This window comes from Herpailurus yagouaroundi, unplaced genomic scaffold (genome assembly GCF_014898765.1).
Source record: "Herpailurus yagouaroundi ecotype Mexico unplaced genomic scaffold, PumYag 139, whole genome shotgun sequence".
Lineage (NCBI taxonomy): Eukaryota > Metazoa > Chordata > Mammalia > Carnivora > Felidae > Herpailurus > Herpailurus yagouaroundi.
The window spans coordinates 48,640,903-48,660,548 of record NW_024412394.1 but is presented as its reverse complement, the minus strand read 5'-3'; the positions used below and the strand labels follow the sequence as shown (position 1 = coordinate 48,660,548).

At 38.9% G+C, this 19,646-nt stretch overlaps 1 protein-coding gene across 1 annotated transcript; it reads right to left on the bottom strand.

Annotated features, from left to right (window-relative positions):
- Positions 1–843: 843 nt before the first annotated feature.
- PM20D2 (peptidase M20 domain containing 2) lies at positions 844–16,034 on the bottom strand. Its single transcript, XM_040474152.1, has 7 exons — positions 15,242–16,034; positions 13,004–13,152; positions 6,086–6,228; positions 4,623–4,777; positions 2,380–2,515; positions 1,245–1,352; positions 844–1,032 (listed from the first exon to the last, which is right to left on the bottom strand). The coding sequence occupies exons 1-7, from the start codon at positions 15,695–15,697 to the stop codon at positions 878–880; spliced, it is 1,302 nt and encodes a 433-aa protein (XP_040330086.1). The 5' UTR covers positions 15,698–16,034; the 3' UTR covers positions 844–877.
- Positions 16,035–19,646: the final 3,612 nt, after the last annotated feature.

The following is a 19,646-nucleotide window of genomic DNA, read 5'->3' as shown; positions in this document are numbered from 1 at the left end:
AAAGAAAGAAAGAAAGAAAGAAAGAAAGAAAGAAAGAAAGAAAGAAAGAAAAAATCTTTCATGGATCAATTCTAAATATAAAGTTTGAAATCCCCTGATCTTTTAAAATATAGCTCCACAACATATGAATTTATAAAATATTATCACTGATAAGCCATGGATCATCCAGATTAAGAAATGCCATCGCAAAAGAAATGGAAAAAGAAAAAGAAATGCCATTACAGGGGTGCCCAGCTAGCTCAGTCAGAGGAGCGTGCAACTCTTAATCTTGTGGCTTTGTGAGTTTGAGCCCCATGTCGGATGTAGAGTTTACTTAAAATCTTAAAAAAAAAGAAAAGAGAAGAGAAGAGAAGAGAAGAAAAGAAAAGAAAAGAAATGCCATTACGTATCAGCTCAAACTCAACAACCACATGAGATCAAGAGTTGAACACTCCTCCGAATGAGCCAGCCAGGCGCCCCTGAAAATTTTTCATTTTAGATATGAGGTAATGTGTTTTCTCTGCATCATGGATCATGGCCTCCCTCTTCAGGTAAGAGGAATTTGATTCCCTTAAGACTAAAAATTAAGCATGCCCTCCTCCATTATTAAAAAAGATTCAAGGGGCGCCTGGGTGGCGCAGTTGGTTAAGCGTCCGACTTCAGCCAGGTCACAATCTCGCGGTCCGTGAGTTCAAGCCCCGCGTCGGGCTCTGGGCTGATGGCTCGGAGCCTGGAGCCTGCTTCCCATTCTGTGTCTCCCTCTCTCTCTGCCCCTTCCCCGTTCATGCTCTGTCTCTCTCTGTCCCCAAAATAAACGTTGAAAAAAAAAAATTAAAAAAGATTCAAGAAAAAAATCAGTACTTCTTAATGATCCATAAGTGGCTCCTAGGTCTTCCTTTTATTCTACTGTATTTAAAAATTCTTCTTCTTGAAGTTGCAATTTAAAGTCCTCCTTGATTCTCTCCAGCAACTCTGGTTTAAAAATAACATCCAACGCAGTCATTGCCAGAGCTTTGGCCGTACGCAAAGTGTAGAACTGAGCTTCTTGTGACCCTAAAAGGTGGAGAAAATAAATGAAGAAACCACCCTATTTATGATAAACTTATACACTGGTTTTCAGGTTAGCTCTCGATATCTAAACCACCTCTTGAAATGCCCACCAGAATACAGTATTTTCTGAGGTAAAGTTAGCTAATGAAAAAACATGGAGCTATTACCACAAAAAGAGAACATATGTCCACACATTCACTTCTAATAACACATACCTGCAGCTTCAGTATATTGTTCTGTATGATTCAAGGCATTAGATCCAATGTAAAAATATGGATGAATCCCAGGAACCACAAAAGTAACATTTCCAAAATCAGTAGATCCTTAGAAAAGTAAGACAATCCATGGGTTTCTAATTGTTAGTCCAATAGATGCCAGACTGTACGTATCCAATCTCTTATAGCACCAGACATGATTTGCCACTCCTTTCCTTCTAGAAATTCTCTACTCCTTTGGCTTCCATGACTTGACTTCTCCTGATTGTCTGGCATTTTCTCTGGTCACTATCTGTCTCCTCTAAATTGCTTCCTTTACCTGTCTCCTAAGTGCTGGCAATCACCAGCACACCAAATACTCCTGTGTTTTCAGTTACTTTTCAGATATTGCCAACTCCTACATCTCCAACCTAGGCATCATTTGGGGGTTCCACAGTCTACTGAACAGTTCCCCTTAGAAATCCTGTACGCACATCAAACTTAACATACTAATAATATATACCAACATAGCATACCCCAACCTGCTTTCTCTTGAACTCCTTATCTCAGTAAATGACATCAACACCCCATTTCTATGGCCAAGTCCTTTTGAGTCCACTTCATCAGCATTTATTGTTATATTTTAGTAGATACATCTCTAACATGGAAACATATTAGAAATGATCCTTTTAAAAAGGAAAAACTCTAAAATAGTCCTCAATATAATTATTTAAATTCTAAGTTGTTTACTAAACAACTAGTAGTAAACAACCATAATAATTACTCCTCAGCAACTGGCATGCCTCCTTATAACTACTTGCTAGCCTGCTTACTGAGGACTGACAATGAATTAAAATTCTATTTCTCCTTTAAGTAGCTTACTTTAAAATTAGAACTAAGCAAATTTAAACACTAGAACTATTTAGAATACAAAGGAAATAGTACGCTATTTCTAAAAACAAATCTGCTCATTTAACACTTTACATTCACTGAAGAGTTCTTTAGTTTCGTTCCCCTAACCATTAAGTTTGTGAAAAATATTGTTAAGAGCAATACCTCCCTACCTCCAAAGCTGTCGAACAAAACCCTCTAACCAAAGATGGTATTTTCCTTCCTCAAACAGTGCAATATAGTATATATGAAAGAACCTGATTACCTGAAGGGCCATTCAACATTGCATCTTCTGAAATAAATTCTATTCCCAGTTTTTTTCCATTTTCAATATAAGCTTTCCATAGGCTCTTATTGGGAAGAACATTGTAATAATCATGTGCTCCACCTTTAATTTCTACCTAAAAAAAAATCGTAAGACAAATTCTGAAATAAAAAACTCAAATTCACTATCTAATTTTCAAATCAGCAAGAGGTTTAAGAGGGTACACTTTCCCTTACAGATATAAATTCTCTTAAATATTTTACCTTAAAAAAATCGGTAATAAGACTTCCCTCAGGCCCTATCCCCTTCATGTTACATATGCACCAAACAACATGATGTCACCTCACTCTCCCAGCAAGTCTCAACTTCGGTAACTTATATAGGGTGTGGGGGAAGCCCAGGAATCTCCATTTTAACCAGGACCCCCAAGTAATTCTGATGCAGGTAGTCTAAAGAGCAGACACTGAGGAACACTGCTCTAGACTGCAGCCTCTTAAAGAAAAAAATTAAGCTTTACTCATATTCAAAATATAAGCCAACACTGACACCAATAACTGGTCCAAAAGATATAAAGGTACCTAGGAGAGACAGGTTTATGATGAAGAAGGGTGGGCTACGGTCCTCATTTATTATTTATTTATTTTTAAAAGTAATCTCTACACCCAACGTGGGGCTCAAACTCACAACCCTGAGATCAAGAGTTGCATGCTCTACCGACTGAGCCATCAGGAGCCCCATGTCCTCATTTATTAACTTCAGCGTTTCAGTGTGTCAAGAATTATAAGCAGTTTATAGGTATACAGTTAAGAGGATTTATAGATTTAGTTTTGATTAAATCAAAATGGATAATAGTTCCACAGACTAAAGGCAATAGCCATAGCATTAGTAAAAGTCAATTATAAAATGGCAGAGCTGACATTTCTTCTACTCTTAGCAACATCTAAGCTAGAAATAATGACAACCGGGGCATCTAGGTGACTCATTTGGTTGAGTCTGACTCAAAATAAACTTAAAAAAAGAAAGAGAGAGAGAGAGAGAGAGAGAAGAAAGAAAGAAAGAAAGAAAGAAAGAAAGAAAGAAAGAAAGAAAGAACATACTTATAATATATAATAGTCATTCATGTATTACAAGTCAGCCAAAATATAAAAAGTTATTAAGAGACTATTTAAAATATAGATTAAAATCCAGTAACAATGAACCTTATCCTAAGGGAATATTATGCCTTGAGATTCGGAGTTAACGGTAATAGTTCATGTGTTTATTCTATCAATATTTATATTTATAATTATAAATAAGGGATAAAGGATTGGCTCTGTAGCTCAGGGGTTAGAACACTGGTCTCATAAATAAGGGACAAAGGATTAATTTTTTACTCTCTGGACACTTACCATATATGCTGAGAATCACTAGTACTGTGAGACACTATTACTATGTGAACAAATCATACATCTGAGAGCAGAAACAAATAAGTTGTAAGTATGAGGTCTAGGCCCTAACTCTTAACAAATATTCTCTCATTTAATTTTCACAAGAACATAAAGTATATTATTATCTCCCTTTTTCAAGAGAAAATGGAGGCCCAAAGTTATTAAATGGTGTTTTCTAAAGTTACCAAATCAGTAGGCTGAGAGGCACAGACCCAGATCCTGTCTCTCCCACTAGACTACAACCTCCGCCCAGGAAAAGACTGATGTAATTCTGAAACTTCTCGTTCTGCTGTATACCCTACGTGACTGGCACAGAAACATCACTGACTTTATGGTTTAAATGAACAACATTTCTTCACTAACTTCTGCATCTATTTTAACTTTCAATCCAGCAAGCCATAAGTATTTATATCGTTACTGCACATATCTAATAATTTCACCCGAAACAGCTTTTGCTGATTTTGCCATAAAGTTCCCTTTATAGGAACTATACTGAGCAATTCTGAAAACACAACTGCCAATAAGGAAGGCTATATCTTGCAAAAAGGCAGGGAACTCAGCATTATCAAGAATTATTCTCATTACAGTGCAATAAGATGACTATAGTCCTTTCTATGTGGGCACTGAGTAAAACAAGTATGAATTAAAGACTTTCACATCACCCATTCACTCAACTGATCTTACATACTCTAAACATTGCCAAATGAAAAAGGGGCAAGTTAGGTTCTAATCTAATTTAATAATACTCTAACTTAACTCCAGCCCATATAGATATACCTCTGATTATAACTTATATTAACTCTTAAAAGTTCTTACTGTACACCCAGTAGCCAAAGCTGCAGCTCTGAAGCAATCTTCTGCCTTTTTGGTCAAAACTGGAAGTTCTTTCATTGAGGGTGCACGGAAGTAATAGATTAATTCAGAATAAGACGGAATGATATTGGGTTTTACACCACCACTTTTTATTATGCCTACAAAAAGAACCAAATTACTGAAATTGAGCTTGGAGACCATTTCCTTAAGTTTAAATACACCCATAGAATTTTCAATATGTACATGAAGAAAAACAATTTCAATTTATTAGCTTCACAGATATACCAATCAATGATTTTTGATGTGCTGTACAAAATTTTTTTCTTTTCTTTTTTTTTTTTTTTTTTTGTACAAAAGTTTCTATACATAGGGCAATGCTTTCTGGCTAAGAGATAAAAAATTGTCTATCCATACTTAATTCTAAGGAATTTAAACGATGTTGAGAAATTATGTTGCATGATTATAAAGAAACTCTTAGAAACTTTTATAACAATCTTAAGACTTCTGAAAGAGTTTATTTCAGTAGGCTTAATAAAGTAGTAATAGTTGTACGTTTTGATAAACTTTTGACTTAAAAGAAAAAAAAATGGCACAAGGTTCTATAATTATCCTCGTATTTCCAGATTCCTATGAATATTTTCAATGGTATTTAGCTCTGGGAACATAATTTTTATACCAGCAAGAAACCGATGCAGGTCGAAGATCACTAAGTGCTATTAACTGTCAAAACAAATACATTTATTTGGAACTACACTGAGAGGAAAGATTTATCCATTCAAAATAATAACTGAAATAGATACACAAAATCTAAATTTATTTGATCTGCTTTAAAAATTATTAATTATTTTTACATATTTCTCTTAGAAAAACTAAGGTAGGACATTGGTCAAAGTGCAATTACAAACTAATTTAAGCCTATAACAAAATCAGGTAAAAAATAGATATTAAAGTATAACAGTTTCCCAAATCATAAGAAAATAACTAAAAAATAAATTCATACCTTTAAGATCATACTTTATTACTGTAGTTACATTAAGGTGATACACATAATTTTAAAAGATGTTACTCATTTTATCAGCACTTGAGAAAATAAAACCAGTAACCATAACTTTTTTAAATTGAGAAAATGATTTGTTACCATTAAAAAACAGTGAGGATAACTGGAAAATCAAGATCCAACTTTCAAATACCCACAGAAAACATGTACATCCTTACATAAAACATTATCTCTAATACTCAAAATGACCATTCCATTTATACATAAATACTTTTTTAATTGTTTTCTTAGCCAACACATACAAACATCCTAGTATCCTGTCACATGAATTTTGGAAACTGTTTAAAAAGTTTGGAATATTCATATAAAGTATATAAAATGTTTACAATTTTAAAAAATCAAATGTTAATTACATGGCACTGAAATATATTAAGCACCATCCATTACACAACATACTTGACATTCGTACCATGAACTCTCCAGGTTGGTTTCATTTGCTGTCTCAACACAGACAGATTGTTGTAGGCGAGAACAGCAGCATCTAATGCATTTACTCCTTCCCAGGGATATGCAGCAGCATGAGACGCTTTTCCATAGTATTTCACAATCACACTAGGAAACAAAACATCATTTGGAATTACTCTTTTCAAAGTCACTAAAGAAAATCCACGTACCGTAATTAGAATTACCCAACAAGTATTCAGAATTAAGTAACACTGCTGGAATTTTTATTTGCAAATCATTTGTAGAAATAACACAGCAATTTATATACCTTAGTTGTAGTTTACTATTATGTAACACAGTGACTGACACAAAGAAAGCATTCCAAAAAAGAGAAAAGAGAGAGAGAGAGAGAGAGAGAATTTTGTTCAACCAACCCCCAATAGAAATTTAATTTGTACACAACTCAATTCAAACAAACATGCAATTCTGTATTAGGCACTGGAATTACAAAAAGAGGGCTCCTGTCTCCTTCTACACTGCATAGTAATAACTCTATATAAAATGTCTGCGAAACTCAGTTAATTCTATCTTAAGTGGGGGAGGGCAGGTGAAGGAAAACAGAAATAGGTGACAATCTGAAATGAATTAAGACAACCTCTGAATACCAGATTACACTCACAATATCCTAAGATATTCTAGCATTAAGTCAGTTGTTCCTGACCAACATTTTATTAGTGTTCCAAAACACCTGCATCACTAATATCTCAAAATTTTATCAGTTATGTTACTGCACTTCCAAATAGTTCTCATACCAATTTAGCTACTCAGATACAATAAAAAATAAGGGTTAAAGAAAGGATTGCATATTAAATAGTTATTTATAAAGATGACTTGTATAGGCAACACTTTTTAAGCCTAAGTAATAGTACCCACATTTAAATTACCAAAAAGCTATTCTAGACTTAGTTTTTTTTTTTTTAACAAACTAGATTCAAGAATCCTTGGCATGCTCATATTCCTTGATGAATTCAAAACATTCTGCTGGCAAAATAAAAACAAGTTAAAAGCATCCAAATATATTTTTAAGATTTTAGGATATTTGTTAGTTCCTTGATATATATCTTATCACCATCACCTTGAAACTGGAATTTTAACAAAACTGGTGATAAATATAAAATGGAAGAGGATGACCTTTATGAAAATGGCTCTAGCACCATTTCTTTCAGGGTTCAAATCTAAGTATAATTAACATACAACTAACTATAGGAAAATAAGTGTTAATGGTTATTTTTTTCAGCATTAGTATTTTTAGTGTATTTTAAAACATTTTAGAGAGCATATTTTACTTTTTATTTATTTTAGTAATTTAAATTCATGTTAATTAACATACAGTGTAGTATTAGTTTCAGGAGCAGAATTTAGTGATTTATCACTTACATACAACACCAGTACTCATCACAAGTGCCCTCCTTAAGGCCCATCACCCATTTAGCCCATCCTCCCAACCCCCTTCCCCTCCAGTAGCCCTCAGTTTGTTCTCTGTATTTAAGAGTCTCTTATGGTTTGTCTCCCTGTAAGAGTAAAGTATATTGCAATTCAGGCCTATCTCAAGAAGCAAGAAAGGTCCCAAATACACAATCTAACCTCACTCCTAAAGGCACCTAAAGGCGCTAGAAAAGGAACAGCAAATAAAACACAAAGCCAGCAGAAGGAGGGAAATAAGAAAGATTAGAGCAGAAATAAACAATATAGAAGCAAACAAACAAACAAACAAACAAAAAAAACCAGTAGAACAGATCAATGAAACTAAGAGCTGGTTCTTTGAAAGAATAAATAAAACTGATAAACTCCTGGCCAGCTTTATCATAAAAGAGAAAGGAAAGGACCCAAATAAATAAAATCACAAATGAAAGAGGAGAGATCACAATCAACACCACAAAAATACAATTATAAGAAATACTATGAAAAATTGTATGCCAACAAACTGGGCAATCTGGAAGAAATGGACGAATTCCTAGAAACTCACACACTACCAAAACTGAAACAGGAAGAAATGGGAAATTTGAACAGGCCCATAACCAGCAAAGAAATTGAATCAGTTATCAAAAATCTCCCAACAAACAAGAATGCTGGCCCAGATGGCTTCCCAGGGGAATTCTACCACACATTTAAAGAAAAGTTAACACCTATTCTTCTCAAAATGTTCCAAAAAACAGAAATGGAAGGAAAGTTTCCAAACTCATTCTATGAAGACAGCATTACCTTGATTCCAAAACCAAAGATCCCCCTAAGAAGAATTATAGGCCAACATCCCTGATGAACCCAGATGCAAAAATTCTCAACAAGATCTAGCAACCAAATTCAACAGTACATTAAAACAATTATTTATCATGATCAAGTGGGATTTATTCCTGGGCTGCAGGGCCTGTTCAATATTTGCAAATCAATCAATGTGATATACCACATTAATAAAAGAAAGAATAAGAACCATATGATCCTCTCAATAGATGCAAAAAAAAAAAAAAAAGGATTTGACAAAATACAGCATCCTTTCTTGTTAAAAACCCTCAAGAAAGGGATAGAGTGAACATATCTTGACACCATAAAGGCCATATAAGAAAGACCCACAGCTAATATCATCCTCAATGGGGAAAAACTGAAAGCTTTCCCCCCAAGGTCAGGAACATGACAGGATGTCCACTCTCACTACTGTTATTTGACACAATACTGGAAGTCCTAGCCTCAGCAATCAGACAACAAAAAGAAATAAAAGGCATCCAAATTGGCAAAGAAGTCAAACTTTCACTCTTCACAGACGACATGATCCTCTACGCGGAAAACCCGAAAGACTCCACCAAAAAACTGCTAGAACGGATACATGAATTCAGCAAAGTTGCAGGATATAAAATCAACATACAGAAACCGGTTGCATTTCTGTATGTCAATAATGAAGCAGCATGAAGAGAAATCAAGGAACGAATCCCATCTACAATTCTACAAAAAACCATAACATACCTAAGAATAAACCTAACCAAAGAGGTAAAAGATCTGTATGCTGAAAAACTATAGAAAGCTTATGAAAGAAATTGAAGAAGACACGAAGAAATGGAAAAGACAACATTCTATGCCCATGGACTTGAAGAACAAATGTTGTTAAAATGTTGATACTACCCAAAGCAATCTGCACGTGCAATGCAATCCCTATTAAAATAACACCAGCATTCTTCACAGAGCTAGAACAATCCTAAAATTTGTATAGAACCCGAATAGACCCTGAATAGCCAAAGTAATGTTGAAAAAGAAAATCAAAGCTGGAGGCATCACAATTCTGGACTTCAAGCTGTTTTACACAAAGCTGTAATCATCAAGACAGTATGGTACTGGCATGAAAACAGGCATATAATCAATGGAACAGAATAGAAAACCCAGATATGGATCCACAAACGTATGACCAACTAATTTCTGACAAAGTAAGCAAGAATATCCAATGAGAAAAAGACAGTTTCTTTAGCAAATGGTGCTGGGAAAACTGGACAGTGACATGCAGAAGAATGAACCCGGACCACTTTCTTACACCATTCACAAAAATAAACTCAAAATCGATGAAAGACCCACATGTGAGATGGGAAACCATCAAACTCCTTGAGGAGAAAACATGCAACAACTTCTTTGACCCTGGCCACAGCAACTTCTTACTTGACAGGTCTCTGGAGGCAAGGAAAACAAAAGCAAAAATGAACTATTGGGACTTCATCAAGATAAAAGCCTTCTGCACAGTGAAGGAAACAATCAACAAAACTGAAAGGCAATGGACAAAATGGGAGAAGACATTTGCAAATGACATATCAGATAAAGGGTTAGTATCCAAAATCTGTTAAAAAGGCTTATCAAACTCAACACCCAAAAAATAAATAATCCAGTCAAGAAATAGGCAAAAGACAGGAATAGACACTTTTCCTAAGAAGACATCCAGATACTAAAAGACACCTGAAAAGATACTCTACATCACTCATCATCAAGGAAATACAAATCAAAACCACAATGAGATACTACTTTGCACCTGTCAGAATGGCTAGGAAACAACAGACATTGGCGAGAATGCAGAAAAAGGGGAACACTTTGCACCGTTGGTGGGAATGCAAACTGTACAGCCACTCTGAAGAACGTATGGAGGTTCCTCAAAAAATTAAAAATAGGGGCTCCTGGGTGGCTCAGTTAAGCATCTAACTTCTGCTCAGGTCATGATCTCATGGTTTGTGAGTTCAAGCCCCTCATCGGGCTCTGTGCTGACACCTCAGAGCCTGAAGCCTGCTTCAGATTCGGTGTCTCTTCTCCCTGCCCCTCCCCCACTCGTGCTCTGTCTCTATCGCTCAAAAATAAATAAAACATTAAAAAAATTTTTTTGAATTAAAAATAGAACTACCCTATGGCCCAGCAACTGCACTATTAGGTGTTTACCCAAACGATACAAAATGATGATTCAAAGCACCCCAATGTTTACAGCAGTGCTATCAACAATAGCCAAAGTATGGAATATTACTTGGCAATCAAAAAGAATAAAACCTTGCCATTTGCAACAACGTGAATAGAACTAGAATGTATTATGCTAAGCGAAATAAGTCAAAGACAAATATATGATTTCACTCATGTGGAATTTAAGAAACAAAACAGATGAACATAGGAAAAGGAAAGGAAAAATAAGACAAAAAGTGTATTTTAAACAAACTGACGGGGGGGTGCCTGGGTGGCTCAGTCCACTGAGTATCCATGATCTCACAGTTAGTGGGATTGAGTCCTGCTTCAGGCTCTGTGCTGAGTGTGGAGCCTGCTTGGGATTATTCTCTCTCTCTGCCCCTACCCTGCACATGCACCCACTGGTACTCCCTCTCTCTCTGTCTCTCAAAATAAATAAATAAACTTAAAAAAATCAAAAGGAAGAGCCAGACCAACAATATATTTAGCAGAATATTTAAGGGGGAAAAAAGAATCCTCCCTTAAAATTCAATTTATATATGTACCTATTTAGGTTTATAACTATGCTCAAAAAGTCCTGGAAGGGGGCGCCTGGGTGGCTCAGTCGGTTAAGCGTCCGACTTCAGCTCAGGTCACGATCTCGCGGTCCGTGAGTTCGAGCCCCACGTCGGGCTCTGGACTGATGGCTCGGAGCCTGGAGCCTGTTTCAGATTCTGTGTCTCCCTCTCTCTGACCCTCCCCTGTTCATGCTCCGTCTCTCTCTGTCTCAAAAATAAATAAAACGTTAAAAAAAAAAAAGTCCGGGAAGGATACATGCCTCTCAAGAAGGGACAAGATGCAGGAAAGGTGGTCAATATGAACATAGTGTTTTATCTTACTTATTGTTGGAGATTTTTAGGATGAAAAGATCATAATATTTTCAAAAATTAGTTTGTATTCTTGTTCCCTTTTCCATCTTAACAGATGGCCAATGAAAACTCTAAGAAGCCAGAGACTAAGAAAAGGCCTGAGGCCAACTGGGCTGATGGATCAAGGCCAAGAAGCCCAACTCGAAGTCCTAGAAGGCTAACGGGCTGGTAAGCCTACAGTTGCAGGCCTCTTCTAGCCAGAGGCCTTGGCAGAGACTTCTAACCTCTAAGATCCTCTGCAGGTGTTCCAGTATGCACTACCCCCAAAACCAAAGTTGAAAGATTCTTCCTGCTGCCACAGCATCAACTCTTGGTGATAAGAAGGAAGATTAAAATGGTCATCCTGTGAAAACAAGGCCTCGGGTCATTCTGAGCTGGAAGATACGCGAGTACCACCTAGAAGCGCAGCTGCAATGGTTTTATCACTCCCTAGCTCCCACAGAGGAGAACATGTGGTTTTCCCGAAGCAGATCAACAGTGGCTCCTGGAGACTGGCCCGGTGACTGGCCCATTAACTACTGTGACTGAAACTTCTGGTGTGCAAACTTCAATCCACTTCAGCGATCCAAAAAAGTGAGCTCTTCCACATACAGGAAAATAAATAAAATGTTTCGGCACCGGACAAATCAGAAGAGTACAGATGCAAATTCCACTAAAATCCACAGCTAGTTTCTGTCTTTTCTCTCAGAAATATAATTTACCCTCTTTGCAAAGAACTCAAATTACAAGAAGTAAACTAGAGAAGTGTGTTTTCTTCCCAAGTCTAATAAAGCTGCCTCTTTTTTTTTTTAATGTTTATTCATTTTTGAGAGAGAGAGAGAGAGAGAGAGAGACAGAGCATGAGCAGGGGAAGGACAAAGAGTGAGAGAGGGAGCCATAGATTCTGAAGCAGGCTCTGGGCTCTGAGCTGTCAGCACAGAGCCTGACGTGGGGCTCGAACCCACGAGCTGTGAGATCATGACCTGAACCGAAGTCGGATGCTCAACCGACTGAGCCACCCAGGCGCCCCTAATAAAGCTGCCTCTTACAAATCTATTCAATTGCAAAGACAACCCATGTCAAAGGATAGATGTTTTCTAGAAACCTAATTGCTCTCAGTTCAGAATAGAATACAAGCGTCAACATATTCTGTTTGCTAGTCTTAATGCTTTTTAGGCACTATTTTTTTAGTGTTTATTTATTTTGAGAGAGAGTGTGCATGTACACAGGGGAGGGGCAGAGAGAATCCCAAGCAGGGTCCACACTCAGCATGGAGCCTGATGCGGAGCTCAGTGTCACGACCATGAGATCATGACCCGAGCCAAAATCAAGAGTCAGGACACTTAACCGACTCAGCCACCCAGGTGCCCCGTGCACTAGGTTAATAGTCCAATTACAAACACCATCTCAAATAGAAGAGGCTTACCAAATGTTATTCAATGGAAATCAAGTAAGGCATCACATCATCATTTTTCAACTTACTTTTTCAATATATAAGTACCGGGTTTTAGTCTCCAGTTAGGACACAGAAATATCTTAACAGTCTTTTCCACTAAGGAGCTTATTTCAACTTGATTACTCACTCATGTTCAGCCACATCAGGTAAATAAGCAGCATTCTCTTGGGATGGGTGGGCCATAAAAACAACATCAAGATTTTTAAAAGCCCCTGCTTCAATTAAATCAATTTTGCCACCACCATCTTCTTCTGCAGGCGTTCCCAGGACAACTACCTAGAAGGATATACCTGTGTCAGAGCAAAACAACAACAACAAAATCCTCGCAGGAAAATATCAAACAGGTTCCCTTGCATAGGTATTCACAACCTACATTAAAGTCCTTGAACTATGGAGAGAGGTGTTGTTCTCTGACACTTAAATAATGCAGTGGGCATAAATCTACGGTGCTAAGTTAACTACACATTTAAATTTACAGTGTTATACCAATTTGGCACAAAGTATGCACTAAAGCTACACCATGAAACTTTTCCTAATTTTATAACTCAATTTTATATAACTAAAGGCAAAGATGAAAAAAGATAAATACTATATACTGAATTAATTCCTCAAAATTCTTTAGGACTTATTTCTTAAAGCTTCTTCTTGACTAAGTCTTTTAGTAATGTATATAATTATTCATAAACACTTTACTGGTTAGGAACGTTCCAGTTGCTTATTAGTTATCCCCACAACAACCCTGTGAGGTAGGTGAGCAGTATATGTCATCATTTCAGGGATGTCAGAGATGGTGGTTTTGAGGCATGGAGTGAAGTGTTTTGTCCCAGGACACACTGCAAGTCTCCAGGCAGAGCAAGGATTAGATGTTCTGATCCTCAGACCTGAACTCTTGATTCCTTACTGAGCTAACTCATTAAAAGATCTTAACTCATTAAACCTTTATAAAGAACATTAAATAAACCTTAACACCACAGTTAGAAACAGCCGACTATTACACAAACTTACTAATTCGATTCCACCAGTTCAACCAGGCAGATTTACTGGTCACCAAACACCTAATTAAACAAAAGAGAACTTTACAGAATAAACATTTTACTTTGATATTTAAGCTTAACTTCTTCAAACAATTTTTAAAAGCAAAGAAAAATTATAAACAACTAATACACTTTCAAGATCATATACAGGAATACAATGAAACAAATTGGAAAAAGTCTTGGCTTGTTAAGGGAATCAACATAAATTCCATTTTAAGAGAGGACTGATAACCTTGCTAAAACTGTGCATTACCATTCAAAGGTGTACGTTTCCCAAAGTCGAGCCTTCTTTGGAAGTTACAAAGCACTCGAACTCATAATTGAACCTGCTTTCTACTCTGAACCCTTGACTCCTTAAATTTGATGACTTCAAGTTAAATCTTGCTGACGTCTCTGAAACTTTCATAAGTCTGGTTAAAATTAAATCTCTCCCGTGTTTCATGCAATAGCAAAGGACCCGCCCCCCCAAAACAAAAACCTACCCAGATGCAAAAAACAAGCCGCCAGAAGCTGAAAAGAGAAGGCAGCTAAAGAGAAAAAGCTACAAAAGATGGAACTGTTAAGATAAAAGAGAAAAGTTACTGACATTGGGAAAAAAATGGGCTATAGAATATGAAAATAAAACATCAGCCTTGCCCTTATTAAGCCAAATGTTGATGATTGAATTAGCTCCCAGAATGAAGAATACCATCTGAAAAAACACAGTAACACGAGATTAAACTTGCCCTACAACAAGCATAAATGACATTTCCCCACTTAAAGGAGAAATTTCTTAATATCATGAAATAAATATTAAAACTTAAGGATGAACTCATCTATGTAGTATTCATTCACTTCTCCAATTTTTGAGGGAAGGTTTGGTAGTTGCAATGACTGAAAAATTCCTATCCAAATACCAACGATTCGAATCACAACAGCTCCTATGACTGCCACAAACAAAAGAGGTTTTGGAGCCTAATAAAGAGGGGCTGGAGGTTTCCCTACAATAACTACTTCTTCCAGAGATTGCACAACCTCGTCAGCAAATCGCAGTTAATTCTGTTACCAAAAATAAATCACAACGAAAACCAGGCTTGGTCCTAAGTTCTTTCCTTAGGGCCAGTCTACTCAATCGTTTACAACTACAGAAGAGGAAACAAAAATCTGCAAAAAGTCGCTGGGTCGGCACCTCAAGCACTACTGACTTTGATCCAGGAGTTCTGCCTTCTGGCAAAAGCGAGGCCGGGACTCCGAGGCGGCAGGTGCGCACGGGAAGCGCCGGGTCCCGCCGTCCCCGGGTACGACCCGGTCTGGGCAGGCGATGAAAATCCCGCGCCAGGACCCCACCTCACCTTCACCGGCGGAGGCGGCCCGGGGAGCCCCTCCAGGGCCCCCTTCACGCCCAGCGCGGCCGCCGCCCCGACCTCGGCGATCAGGTTGTGGCCGCAGGCGTGCCCGATGCCGGGCAGCGCGTCGTATTCGCAGAGGAAGCCCAGCTGCAGCGGGCGCCGCGCCGCACGGACCCCCAGCGGCTCCCACTCTGCGCGGAAGGCCGTGGCCAGCTGGTAGTGCGGCTGCACTGCCCAAGAGGCAGCTGGAGGCTCGCGCTCGAAGAAGCGCGTCAGCACGCCGTGGGCCCGGTGCTCCTCGTAGGCCAGCTCGGGCTCGCTCCAGATCGCGCGGCTCAGGGCCCCCAGGCGCTCGGCCGCCTCGTCAATGCGCTCCGCGGCGCGCAGCTTCAGCAGCTCCAGCTGGGAGACGCCGCTGCAAGCGCCCCCCTCCAAGGGCCGCTCCTCTCCCGGTCTCATCGCGCCTGCAGCCGGTGACCCGCGAACACTCCGCTCGACTGCCCGCTCGGTAGCTGCCTTTTAACTGCACACGCGCTCCAGTGCCCGCGCCCGGGGTCCGCTAGAATCCGGGAGGGGCCCACAGCGCAGCTCCGCTGCTCCCGGGGGGAACAGTCCCGGGGCCCCGCCTCCAGCGCCTCGCCGGGTACAAGGTTCCCACCTCATTTGGCTGGCAAGTGCTCCGCCCCGGGCCGGGAGCGCTGGGAAGAGAGGCGTTCTGGGACTCTCGCTTTCATCTCCTTGGCTGTGCTTAAGACTGAATTGTTTTCAACTCATTATTACTTTTCTGTTGTTGCTTGTTTCCCACAGCAGCAGAATGAGAACGGCTATATTGGTTAGTTGGCATCAGAGAGAGACCAAGTGGAACATAGTCCTTGAAAAACGCCACTCCCCTTTCTAAAATAGCAATTTAAAGTTATACAAGGTTTTTAGTTCCTAAAACTAGATGTCAGTGTAAATGCTATACAAAGAACACTGGTCTATAGATTCTATACTCTTAAAGTGTTCAGTACTGCCCTCACTTTCTTCTTGAGGTTGCTGTATTATCTAAAAGCTGCAACTACTCTGTATAGTTTTCTCATAAGGACACTTACTGGAGTATAGTAAGGACTGGATATGTAATTAGCAAGTATAGTCTATTTGGGTAGATAAGAACTAAGAATTTAAAAATGAATGTTTGTTTAAAGCCCAAACCCAAGGGTTAATCAAAAGACTTATGGTCGTCAATATTCATACCATTTTGTTGACTTGGGTTTTTGATTTGAACATAGTAACAGCTATGAAGGACAACATATGACCAGTTTCGTTTGTAATTGATGCTGAACTCATGATGTGTGCAGCTGCTGTGCACAATATCACCGGGTTTTAAATTACCCAGTGAAGAAATTCAAGATACCGTACTCTTGTTTGCCTCCAGAATGAAACCCAAAGTCTGAAGGAAAAACAAACTGTTGTTGATATTCTAAGGTGTTCTGCATTTTGAAAGCTTCCATCAGCTTTTCAGGCACTTCCACCTCTTCCCTTAATTTGTCACAATTTGGTTAAATGGGACACAATATATTCATATAATTAGAGAAGTGCATTTTTTTGAAAGTAAGTCGACAGGAAGCTGCCTACGTGAAGACTCTACTACTGTTTTAACCATTTCATATGCTAACAATACTAGAGTAAATGTCCTATTCGAACTCTGAAAATACTGTCATTCTCAGTTAACACTTTAACTAAATCTCAGCCCTGATGGTAACAAATGTGGTATTAAATCCCTGGACTCCCTTGTCTATACTTAGTAAATCATACCCTGGTATACCTCTGACAAAACCCCCACCTTTATCTATGAAATATAATATTATTGCTTTATGTGAGCAAAACCAATAGGTAACATTTGTAGAGCATTGACCCTGTGGCAGGCACTTAACATGTGCCACATGCTTTACAGGTATTAACTTATTTAATCCTCATAACAACCTATGAGGTTGTTAATGTGATTATTTATTTTTACAGATGCAGTGTCCAAGATTACACAGATAGTAAATAGTGGACCCAGGATGGAACAGGAGCCAGTCTGGCTCCCCGTGGCCTGCTTGTAGCCACCATACTTTATTGCTTATGTAAGCAGACATCCAAATTCATAAATGTATCTGTAGCTTGTCTATTTACATCAGAACCCACAGCAATCACTTATTTTGAATAAATATGCTGTAGCAACTCTGCCTATTGACATCAGTAGAACCCATGTTTGCTTGTTCTTACCAGACGGCTATAAACAACAACAGAATAGGCATACATATAAATTCTATATAGAAGCTATTTATATTGCTGGTCATAAATTAACAAAGCTGTCACTTGAGTTGGAGAAAAGACAGATACGTTTCAAGGTCTGTTCCATTTGTGTGCACACGCATGCATGTGCGTGTTGGATTTCCATTGTGGGCACTCTATATGCCTTGCTCATGGTGCTTTGTACCCTTTTATTTAATAAATTATGATAATTTGTTGAATGTGCATCCTCCTCAGAAGTGCTAGGGGAGAAAGGAATAAAAGGCGTGCAAATGATTTCATCCATGAGAGGGTGTAGATATTTCACCAGAAAATAAATAAAACTTATAGGAAAACCTTAAAAAATACAGTATAAAGGAATTGGTTCCCAAAGTGCATGGGAATCTTACCAACTATCTTTTCATTTTAACAATATTTGGAACCTGGGGGTGCCTGGGTGGCTCAGTCAGTTAAGGTCTGACTTCAGCTCAGGTCACAATCTCGAGGTTCGTGAGTTGAGCCCCACATTGGGCTGTCTGCTGTCAGCACAGAGCTCGCTTCAGATCCTCTGTTTCCCCCTCTCTCAGCCCCTACCCTGCTCATTCTCTGTCTCTCTCTCTCTCTCAAAAACAAATAAACATTAAATAAAAAACAATATTTGGAATCTGCACAATTTCCTCCAGAACCAAACCCTGGCACTGGGTGATTTGGGGCTATTACCACTGCCAGCATGCAGAGTAAGCAAAATATGGTGCCACTCTAGGATACTGGTCATTTGCAACATCACCCTCACTGTCCTCCCCCACCCCCTGCCATTCTCCCCCTGGAATACTTTCTGTTTCCTCCAGAGAACTCTCTAGTTGATGTAAACATGCAACTCAAACTAGACAGCACATTACAAAACCACTTCTGGGCTAAGATCTTCGAAAACCTGACTGTCATTTTGGCAGAAAGTAGTGAGCTAAGAATTCAGCAGAAAAGGTGAATTTTGATTGAGGGTGAAGGAACGTGGAGGAACCGTGTACACACTGATAAAGAAATAAAACTTTATCCAGACAGTGGGCGACTACTGGATATTAAGCAGGGGAGAGGCAAAACTGGATATTTGTTCTGGAAGAATAATTAATGGCTATGTGAAAGATAAATTGGAAACAGACTTTGGTCTGGAGAGAAGCTAACCCATTTCTGCAAAATCCCAGGATTCCAGAAACCTTCCACAGGCAGAAGTGACAGGACTTGGTGCCTGACAGAATGTGTCTGGAGGAGGGGAGCGTGATGGAGAGAAGGAAGAAAGTAAGATAACTGAGGTTTGTAGTGTGAACTATGTAGATGGTAAAGTCGTTAAACAAAATAGGGGTAGTGTGAGCATGAGGGTTGAGCTGATGGGTGTGCGTTAGACGTGTCAAGAGGAGGTGGAACCCTCCACCCAAGAGACCAGCAGTGGCACTAAGGAAAGTGGAATAACTAAGGAAAGTGCATTTCCTCGTATCTACTATGCATAATGATTATATCCAGAGGAGAATTAAACTATCTGGGGAGTGAGTGACTAGAGAGGGAAAAAATTTGAGCTGAGGAAGAAACTCTGGGAAAAAAAAAACAAAGGGAAGGAGCAAGAATATCTGGCAGAATCTTGCTTCTGCTGGGTAAGATTCTATTACAGCTTGTTTTTAAGTTCTGTATAGATTTCTTCAAATGGCCCATGAGGTGAAGGCAGCTATTTCAAAGCCCAGAATGTCCTGGTACACAGTTATTTGAGGCTCCCTTTGGCTTCCATCCCTCCTGGCAGTGAGATTAGCTGCTCTGCTGACCATAACGGTTCCTGGAAATGAGGACAGTGAGGTTGTCTCAGAGGAGGCTTCTCCTCTAGGGCATGTGTACTACCACACCGCAGAGACGTAGCCTGGCTTGTGCTGGGTGAGAACACTTCTCTCCTGAGGTTATGGGTCAGAAAAACGGAGAGAACTCTTATTGCTCCTCTACCCCTACTGATAAAACATTTAGAGCTTGGACCTAACGCAGTGCATGAGGGTCCTTCGTGAGATTCCTCTCTCAAGCCATGCGTGTAGCTTGGCCAGGTGCATACCATGGTTAGTAATTACCTTTATTAAGGATTCACTTCTCAAACGTCTTGGTCATTTTGGTGCTCATTATTATT